Genomic DNA, 10,122 nt, shown 5'->3' on the forward strand with positions numbered 1-10,122 from the left:
GCTTCTGGGTGAATCTGTTTAGTATCTTTCAGTTGTGATGAGGCAAACACTAAGCATGCCTTCGGGGTGTCTGGGCTGGCTGCGAGGCTTGGGGTGGTCAGGGGGGTAAGGCTCTGAGATGGTCCAGACAGGCATTGAGGGCTGGCTCAAGCGCTTCCCTTTCACAAAAACAAGGACCCACAATGAAGCGCGCTCAGACCCTGCAACCCGAGAGGGCACAGGGGTCCCTCTGGCTGGCCCGGGCTAGGATAAGTGAACCCAGATGGGAGCGGGATGAGGGAGTGAGTAAGTGGGGAGGGTGAGGGAGTGCTAGATGAGAGGGGGGGGGGAGAGATTTTACCACTTTCACCCCACCCGCCTCACGCAGTCGTCCGTCAGATTCCTGCACATTCTCATAAGCGCTGATCACAGACGCCTCCGTGTGCGACGTGCATTGTGGGAAATGTTCACAGGGGCGTTTGCCTTTGAAGGCGAATGAGTGCAGCGGCAGCGAATCTGAGACTTTTCCTGTTCCTCTTCCTGCCAAGCTGCACCTGGGCTGAAAGAGGGAGCGAGCGCATGATTGAGAGCATGCTCGCGTTTGTCTTAATTGCTTAATTGAAGATCCCGGTGATGCAGGGAGTTTTAGACTGCAACATGAATAGTGTGACTAAATGTTTTTTTTTCCACAGATGTGGGATAGATATTCATCTTAACAGTAGATGATGCGAAGCTGTCACGGCCCAAATGCAACAAAAGTCGTACCTGCTTCCTTGGAAATGAGCATTCATATTTCAGCAAAGTTGATTGACTCTCTTGAAAAAGAGTGAAATGGCATTTTTGCTGACTTTGATTCTATTCGTTCTATTGTCGCGATAATGGAATAAAATCACAGCATGCTGCACCTGTGAGAATCTCACATTGCACCTCAAAGTAGGGGGTTGTTTTTGTCCTTGTCACGTTAGAAAATTGAGGAAATGGCAAGAAATAGCAATATTTTTCATCTACAGAATTCTGATTTGGTATCTTTTAAACTACAGCAATGTGTTTGTCACCAGGGACCTCGGCACCAACTTGTTTGTCACCTCCAATCTGCCACTCTCCTCTGATGCCATCCAGACGTTGCCCGACTGAAACACACACCGGCCTCTTTGTCTGCTTCAGGTTTAGAAGACTACTAGTTCAAAAGTAACAGATATGCGCTTCCAAAAATGTCAGAAAGGGGAAAAAAAAAAAATGTACACGCATGCCCACACGTTCACAAAGCGGGAATAAATGATGCATTTCCTCTTTCGCTTCATGATTCCTGTCTGCTTCTGCTCATCTGTAACCTGCTTTGCCATTACGGGGAAAACGGGGAATCAATTCAATGAGCCTACACTTCCTGAAGAAGAAATGTCAAATCTCAAATCAGAATGTCGATCTACATTCAACATTATTTTCTTCTTAAAACTGAGACTATGCGCTTAAATTAGTGCGTACACCCTACGTTATTCGTTCGGAATTAATCAAACTCATGTTGAATGGGAGGCAACGCACACCTGCCACAACAGCATTCCACTTTAGGGTGTTTTTTTTTTTATTTATTTATTTATTGAGATGAAACTGAGGCCATAGTGTTAGCAGAAAACTATTTGGATTATGTGTCCCAATACTTCTGTCCAGATGGTGTAATTAATTAAGGTGACCAAACAGAGAGCACCTGTTGCTTAACATGTCAGTCTAAACCGATCATACGTGTAAGCATTTTTGTCCTTGCGCGTGTGAAGATGAGAGCATGCATGCCTGCGTGGGCTGCTTCTCCAGGCTTGAGGGGAGATAAATAGTTGAGTGTTGTTGTTGTCCAGAGAGCAGACACTCAGACAGCCGTGCACACAAGATTAATTGTTTCCTCGTTTGCGACTGGGTCCAGTTGGTCTGCGACTGCGCCAAGGCCTCCCACCCTCGCTTTCAAGACGCGTGTGCGTGCGTAAGTGACGAAAAACAGAAGAAGAAGAATGCAGCGTCTGTCACTGAGCTCCACTTGCGGCCGCGCGCTAAAGCGGTGACGTTTTGATTGGAAGCGATGACAACAAATCGATTCAATCAATTTGGCCGGGCGACTGTTCTATGTTAACTTGAATTAAATGATGCAATGTTTGTGTTTGACATCTCACTCCCTCATGTGGCGATGATGCGACAACTGTGACGTGCAATTAATCATGCGCTAATGACTCGGTCCGACAACTTGAAGTCGTCGTCGTATGAATGGTGGCTGCACATTGACGCTTTTGGTCAACATCAGAAGTGATTTTCATGGGAGGGTGAAAATGACTGCTGATTGATTAATTACAACTATCAGAGGTCGGATAATTCCGCAGTGGTGATAACATTAAGTGTGCTTTTTTACTTCGGGTGGAAAAAGCTTCTGTGTTGGCTCAATTGTTTCTTTTTCACTTAGCGTGCATCACTGTCTTCAGATTTAATATGAATCCCGACAAATGCATGCTAAACCAATGGAGGTTTGCGGACGCCACCCACATAGTGTCATTAAACTCAAAAAAGCAATAATTACAAACAGAAAGGTATATTACAAGTCCTAATGTTGTCAGAAAAATGAACCAATCATCAAAATAAATAAAAAAAATTCACAAATCCACATAGAATTAAGTGCTCGTGTAAAATCCAAACTTCCCTCATGAAATAACTTTATTCTCATGATCACAACTTTATGATTATTGTAAAATAATGTCCGACTGGACTCTCTTAAAAAAGCACCAAATGGCTGTAGTTCTCTACTTTGCCTTTTAATCTCTTAAATTCTTTTATTTTTTAGTCTTAAATTCTTTGGCTTTTAAATTTGTAACCATGTGTAGCAGATTTACTTACCTTGCGTACAAAATGCACTATATAAATAAATCTATCTTGCCTATTGTATTGTTTCATCTTTGTTTTTTTTTTAAATACATTTTTTGCAGATGTTGCTCATTTTAAAAAGAACTATAATCAACCAATTGAATCATTACTACGTCATGTTGCTCTTATGACAGGTTCTGCACCTCACATCATATGAGAGCATATTCTCTGTAAGGAATCATCCGGCATAGTTGAAGCAGGGCCTTCTTATTGCGTCTTGACATCCAACAAAAGTCGTGTTTATTTAATGTCAAGAACCAGGAGAGCGTTAAAAGTCAAACATACCCGTCTGTGTGCCAACACGTCGGATGGGGTAAAAATACACCTCCTCGATGATCGGGTTTCGTGTTCACATGGATGGGCTCTGTGGCGGAGGTGCGATGGATCTGAGGGGGGGAAATAATCAGAGAAAAGTGTGAAATACAAGCCGGGTTTTTATGTGCAACTTAGGTGGGGTATTTCCATCATGTATGCGATCTCCAGGGTTAAAGTAAAATACTTGACGCGGACTCAAGGGTCATACTGAAGGTTTAGTTTAAAAAAAAAAAAAAAATCTAAATGATGGTGTCGTGATATTTTAGAGAATAATTTCTAGTTGGGATCGTTGATGGTTCTGTACATTGTAGAAAATGTCCATTAGGTGTCTTTAGAATTCAAACAAAAAATACAAAAGCAAATGCATCTTTTATGAAAACTTTTCCAAAAAGAAGAGCCTCGTTTAAATTGAAACATTTTCAGACGTTTATTGAACAGGACAAATAGTCAAACATACAAATACAAAATGAAAACACTCGCAAGGAGCAATGGAAGACGTCACCCCTGAATTAACCGCATAATTAATGGCCAACCAGAAATGGAGTCAGAGCTGACATCACTCACTAGGCCACACCCCCTTAAAGGCACATCAACGTGGGTGATATTTTTCAGCAAAAATAACACTTCATAAAAAGTTATTAGTTTTAATTCACAATTCGCAATTAGATTGCTTTTTAAAAACATTCCTCTGTAAAGATTTGATTAAATAAATTACATTAACTTTACTCGTCCAGTGTTTTATTGTTATTCTTCCCCTTTCCTTCACTTTGTGCGTGGTCTCATTGCAAGGGCAGCATAAAGGACACTGGATGGATGCTTTTGATGATTTCAAAAGTACCCTGTGGTCAGTTCAGACTGCTTAATTGAGGCAGTTAGCCTCGAAGAGACTTAAAAGCACCGGCCCCCGTCGACACTGATGACTGTCCCATAAGGGACCCTTCAGTCGGACCCTCCGCTCTTTTGATAGGACACTCGGCAGCATCCTTTGGGCTAGTTGCACCCCCCACAATAAACAGGCAGGCCTTTGTCGCCGGGAGAAGGTGGGGTCTGAAGGGTTGCTGCTCATTATTATTTTCTAAAGTAATTACACCTTATTATCTGTGTTTATTTTAGCGGGGGTGCGAGTGCGCAGGTGTGGGCCATTCTGTAGCGGATTGGCAGAATCACTGCTGCATGCACCCCTGAGAGTCTTTTTTTTTCTTTTAATTATTATTAACTATCCCCTCATCTTTACTTTTAGGGGGTGTGAGTCGTAGTATTGTAGCTCTGTAGCTAATTTCGGCCCAACAAAAGAAACGTGCAATTAGGGCTATTATAGCAGCAGCTGTGTGCTTCCGAGCCACGCAAAGACAGTGCCGTTTTCTCCCCGACTCTGAGATTTTCGCAAAAAGCAGAGCCATCATGGCGTGCGGCAAGCGCGGAGCGGTCAAAGTGGCCTATAGAGTGTGCAGGAAAGACAAGAAAATAAAGCTTTTGATACAGCCGTGTTTCTGCAGTGAAAGCAGCGGGGTGTCTCGCCCACAGACTCGCAGGCCTCGAGAACAATGGATCTGCCATCTCCCAACGTTAAGTGTTATGAAAAAGTGCTCGCCGCCGCAGCTTGGCTGCTCGCTCGCATACGGTTCACCGCCGCGTGGGCGCAAGGACATTTGCAAGTAGGGAAATGCTCTTTTGAACTACTCTAGAATGGCACTCAGTGGAGCAAAGACCCCCACCGAGGATGAAGAACCCTCATTTAGTGCAGACATCTACATGTGTGTGCATGAATTGTTCTTAAGATTCATGCACTATTCAGCCTGCGGGTCAAACGGACTCATTTTACAGTAAAAAAGAAAACAAGTCTAAGTAAAAGTACATTTTGGGTTTGAAACTTCTTGAGTTTAAATCAAAATGCATAAATTGGTTCATTGTATAGAATGTTTAATTTGCATTTGAAAAAAAAATTGAAAATTATCCTCATTGAAGAGGTGACATTTAAATAGTTCGGACTGGAGTTAATGAGATAAAAGACGGTTTACTGGGATTTTTATGTTTGTTTCTGAAACTATAATTCATAAATTAGAACCCTGTTCCGCTCAATTTGACACATTATTCATGACAAACGAACAAAGATGGCGTTGGGCCGAAACTTATCACAATTTGGCAAATTTCAATTTTTTTTTTCACAAATTGGTCAGTCCACAAAATTGTTATTTTTCTAAATAATTGACCAATCTAAAGTGTTGGAAAAAAGCATGCACTTTTGGATGATGCCTTGGAGGTAAGAGGAGAATTTTCATCATTGAAGAACGCTCTGAGGTAATACACAGATAGGAGCTATAGACAATGTTTACTTGTCATTTTTGGTTTCAGATACATTCCTAAAAAGTAAACATGACTCAGGTCAACCTGCCCCAGGGACAGTATTGCTGATCCCGACAAACCAACATAAAGAGGGTTAAAGCAACAACAGCGTCACGACATTGATAATGAATTCAATAATGTTCCCGGGGCAGGTTGACCCCGGGAACATTATTGCTGTTCCTGAGCAAAGAACACAGGGCTGGTAAAACAGCTACAAATTACAAGATCATAATGAAAATTAATGACATTTCTTGGCTCGTGACCCACCCTAACACACACACACACAAATTTAAAAAAATAAATAAGAAAAGGTCACAAAGAGTCCCACATTATCCATCTATTTCCTTGGTGAATTCTGCATTAGAATCATTACTTTCAGGCACTTTTAAATAAGCAGAGAAATAGCTGCCATATTTAAAATCATGCTGCCCCGTGATGTCCACGTGTTCAACCCAGCTAATTATCATCCTTTCATCAGTCAACATCAGCCTTCACTTTCATGTTGAATCACGAGGGTCACAAAGAAACAACAAAATGCCGGCGAGGAATTAAAGAGCTGATTACGTCGGATCAAAGACGAAGCAGCGCAGGGGACGCGGCGAGAGCCAGCAGATCGGGTGCGGGGTTGAATACCGCCGTGGGCCCGCGGAGGCCCTCGCCGGCGGCAAACACAAGGGAACAATCTTACGCTCTCAGCACAAACAAAATGGCCGAGGGTTCCTCCTCTGTTGCTCACACTGAACGATTCTCCCGCTCCACTGACTTCACGGCCGTCGAATAATCATCAGCAAGAAGCCTTAGTGGCACACACACACAGCTATTATAGTTAATTGATAAACTAAATGTTTTTTTTACATAATTGACAGCTTCATCATCACTACTGTAGAGAGCACCTGTTCACAGTAGTGATGGCAATTTATTCAAAATGAAAGAAGGGAAAGTGTACACGTGTGTTATCTTACATGCAATCATGCACCTTATTAGCGAGATTATATTTCAATGTGGAAACAAATCGGAAGATAAAAAAAAAACCCTTGCACGTATGGCTAGTGTTATTTTCAATTTATGGAAGGCGCACCCAATGTCATTTTAAGTGGATTAAGGTCCTTGTCATACTGGCACGCATTGCACCTCATTAAGACCCAGAAGGGAGAGGGGAGAACCAGCGCCAGAAAGCATTTTGCTGAGGGAGCGTGGCGAGGATAAATTGGCCACTGGTTCAGTACAAGAGTCCCCGCTGAGCAGAGCGGAAGAGCAAGGCCTTGCTGGCAGCGGAGGCAGGCCCAGGCAAGGCGGGCTCAGGGCCCCATGCTGAGACCCCCTCCCTACCTCTGACAAACACGCCAGTGGATAATCTCTCCTTCTGGGTCTCAGCCCGGCGTTGCGGGTCTAGAAGGGGAAGGGGGGGGGGCTGTTCGACAGCACCGCACGGAACAAGTTTGAGTGTGCATGCATGTGTGTATTTCACACTGCCTCATGTACACTTTAACTCCTGCACAAGTTGAAAATATTTGCTCAGAAAACTCAGGTCAATTCTTCTGCGACTAAAAAATCTTGGAAAACTATGACCTCATATTATGATAATTGGTAAGATAATCACTAAAAAAGGGAAGTTTAAAAAACAATCCTACCTTGATGTCTGCTTTTGATGTTGTTTCAAAAAAACGTCACAGGAAATCAAAACAAGTCCATAAAGCAATTGAGGAAACACGCCATGTAAAATCATACCAATTTTTTTCACTGCACCTCTCAAAGTTTCAAGCTCACATTAGTATTACATTTTTGACAATTAATTTAATGGAGGGGGACAAACCATGTTATGTTCCACTCTAATTATTATAATTTAATTAAAAAAAAAGTTAATATTTATTCATTAGGTGATTGAACTCTACCAATACAAGTTCCTGAAGGTTAAACATGTAATTTATCTGCGAGAAAAATATTTTTACTCCGCAAAATTTATGACACTATTACCAACAGACAAATTCCATTCCATTTTCAACCACACCACAAACTTTGAAACCAACCGAAGAGATGAAGGTAAGAAATGCTTGGTTGATTGGACGATGAATGACACGCCTGAAAGAATATGGTAAGTTTGTTGTTTTTTTTTCGGGGGGCAACACAAATGCAAATCATTAATTCAGGTTAGGTTGACACAGCAACACACACATTTGATTAATTGATTAAATTCACACAATAGTAATACAGTGAGTAAATACACAAGTTTTTTTTTTTTATAAGCACTTTACTTCTGTCAGCAATTCTTACAAAATGAAACAAATGAACTTAAGAAACCCCTCCTTCCACCCACTTTTCGTGGTCGGCCTGTAATATTCACAAAGAAATGTCCATTTTATCCACATGGATCTTGTCGACCACTATGATGTCTCCATCTTGTAACCATGTTTTTCCAACTCCGCTCTATGGATAAAAAGAACAGAATGATGCGTTATTAAGGAAAGCATCGAGGAGCCTTGCGATTGACATTGTCATTCAAATAATAAAACAGCCAAGTCGTGGATAATTCATTTTATACATTGAGGAACATTCCAGAAAGAGCAAATGCAAAAGCTGCAACATACAAACAACCGGGAAGCATCACATTAATTGAATAGGCTCAAATTTTCCCCTCTCGTGTTGCAAAACAATAAGCAAAACATTGGCAGCATAAACAACAAAAATAAACATACTATTCAATTAATCCACACTCTGATCAATCTAAACAAAGCATCTTTGGCATGCGTTTGTTTTGTTGTATGCAATTCTAATAGATAAATGTGATTGGATTTTGTAGGCTTAATGCAACAAATGTAGAACAAAATTTTTTGGGATATAGCACATACTTAGTACACAACAGTAAGTTCCATTTCAAATTATTTTTCCAACATAAAGTAGACAACTTACTTTGATCAACTAATAAACGAAAAAAAAACGTCACAGTATCACACTCCTCAAACAAGGAAGCACAGTTGCATAATTTACCACCACTGTAAGATCTTAAAACAGGACATATTAGGGAGAAGTGATTCTTTTACGACATTTGTAATAAAAGTGCCCGACATCCCATTAAGTATTAAGTTAAACAACAAACATTGCTCAAAGTGCATCTGTGAATGAGCCGTTCTCCACTTCGGTTCCTTTGTTTGTAACATTAGACCCATCTGACAGTTGCGGTGATTGGCAAGGCTGTCCGAAATATGTGTTTTGTGATATGGCCATGTGCTACATACATACAAACATACAATACAACTTATATAGCGCATTTCACAAGAACTGGAGCTGTAACTAAGCACTTTCCATATGCCGTTTTGAAAATTAGCAGGTAATTGGAACAAATTAAAACAAACGCATGTCCAACAGATACCAGAAGAACAGCAGAACAGAATATTGCCTCTGCAAATTAAAATACGTGGGCTGAAAGCTAAGGCTCTTGCATATGACTTCATTATTTCTTGTAAAACAGGTGCAACAAGGTGACCTATGAAAAATAGTTTGGGAATAAGTGCACTTCACATTGACAAAGATTCGTTCTGAATACCTTAATTGATTGGAGAAATCATCCTCAACGTTGTCGTCGTCCCAGTTGTCCTCCCAAACATGGGCATCTTCATCTTCGTAGAGCCCCGTCCAGTCTGAATATATCCGCGACGGTCCGCAAACAATGCGTGGAAGAAAAAAAGAGTCAGACGGATACGTTTAGACGAAAGAAAATGTATTTAAAAAGGGAAAATGCCTCACAAAGCTCCCAAAATTGACTTGTAAATATCATGTGTCCATATTGTTTAGTTCACAATCCGCTAATGCATTCAGACATACGCCTATCTAAATTAAACTTCCAAAAGAAGGATAAAGTACAAACATTGAGTGCGTGCAATATCTAACTGGCTAACTAAATATTGCTTATATCGGCTTCTTCAGCGAGCAGCTTCGCTATTTGACTGCAGTGGCTAATTATTGCTCGGTTAGCCTAGCTTAGCGAGCTGAGTCACTGCTAACAGGCCGAGCGACCATGCAATGCGGACAATTAATAAAAGACAAAATTTGCTAACCTTCAGCTGGGAATTCCTCAAATTCGTCGTCCTCCTCCAGTAGACCGAGGTCGACTGTCTGCTTTTTGTCCGACATGTTGTCCGGCAGTTTGCGTGGAAGCCGTTTGGATGTGATGAGTTGCTAGCGCGCAATGGATTATGGGACCGTGTTACCTTTTGAGGCGGATCACGGCTGCGCTGACTGCGCAAAGGAGCGCAGCATATAGCTTCATGCTATAAGCCTCAAATGTACGCTATTTTACATAAGTAAATTAACTATTTTTGTTTAAATTAGTGAAACAGAAGTCATATTATTTTCAAACTGTAAAAGATTTACGTTGTATAGTATTTTTTCTGCTTAATGTTAAAACAATGCTCTATTGATAAATTATATGAACACAAACCGTAATGTTTTATTGTCAATCTCTTTTCACTTGCATTTAAAGTGGTCTTCAAATACAGCTATTTAGAAAACGAGAGGCAGACAGGCAGACAGATAGATAGATAGATAGTTAGATCCACAGTGTGTATTCACCATTCCAATCGTCTCCACAATGAA

The 10,122-nt window shown here is 41.1% G+C and overlaps 1 protein-coding gene across 1 annotated transcript; it reads right to left on the reverse strand.

Annotated features, from left to right (window-relative positions):
- Positions 1-7,759: 7,759 nt before the first annotated feature.
- Positions 7,760-9,752, reverse strand: sem1 (SEM1 26S proteasome subunit). Its single transcript, XM_088319420.1, has 3 exons — positions 9,585-9,752; positions 9,074-9,167; positions 7,760-7,956 (listed from the first exon to the last, which is right to left on the reverse strand). The coding sequence occupies exons 1-3, from the start codon at positions 9,658-9,660 to the stop codon at positions 7,914-7,916; spliced, it is 213 nt and encodes a 70-aa protein (XP_088175546.1). The 5' UTR covers positions 9,661-9,752; the 3' UTR covers positions 7,760-7,913.
- Between the last annotated feature and the right edge of the window lie 370 nt (positions 9,753-10,122).

Source organism: Idiotropiscis lumnitzeri, chromosome 16 (assembly GCF_059441095.1).
Source record: "Idiotropiscis lumnitzeri isolate Australia: NSW breed Sydney's pygmy pipehorse chromosome 16, RoL_Ilum_1.0, whole genome shotgun sequence".
In the NCBI taxonomy this organism is placed as follows: Eukaryota; Metazoa; Chordata; class Actinopteri; order Syngnathiformes; family Syngnathidae; genus Idiotropiscis; species Idiotropiscis lumnitzeri.

Bases quoted from the DNA above. Each gene is read 5' to 3' on its own strand.
- sem1 (XM_088319420.1), bottom strand. From the start codon at position 9,660: ATGTCGGACAAAAAGCAGACAGTCGACCTCGGTCTACTGGAGGAGGAC. The intron at 9,168-9,584 runs GTTAGCAAATTT...GGATATATTCAG, and splicing joins TGAGGAATTCCCAGCTGAAG to ACTGGACGGGGCTCTACGAA. The intron at 7,957-9,073 runs GTATTCAGAACG...TTTTATCCATAG, and splicing joins GATTTCTCCAATCAATTAAG to AGCGGAGTTGGAAAAACATG.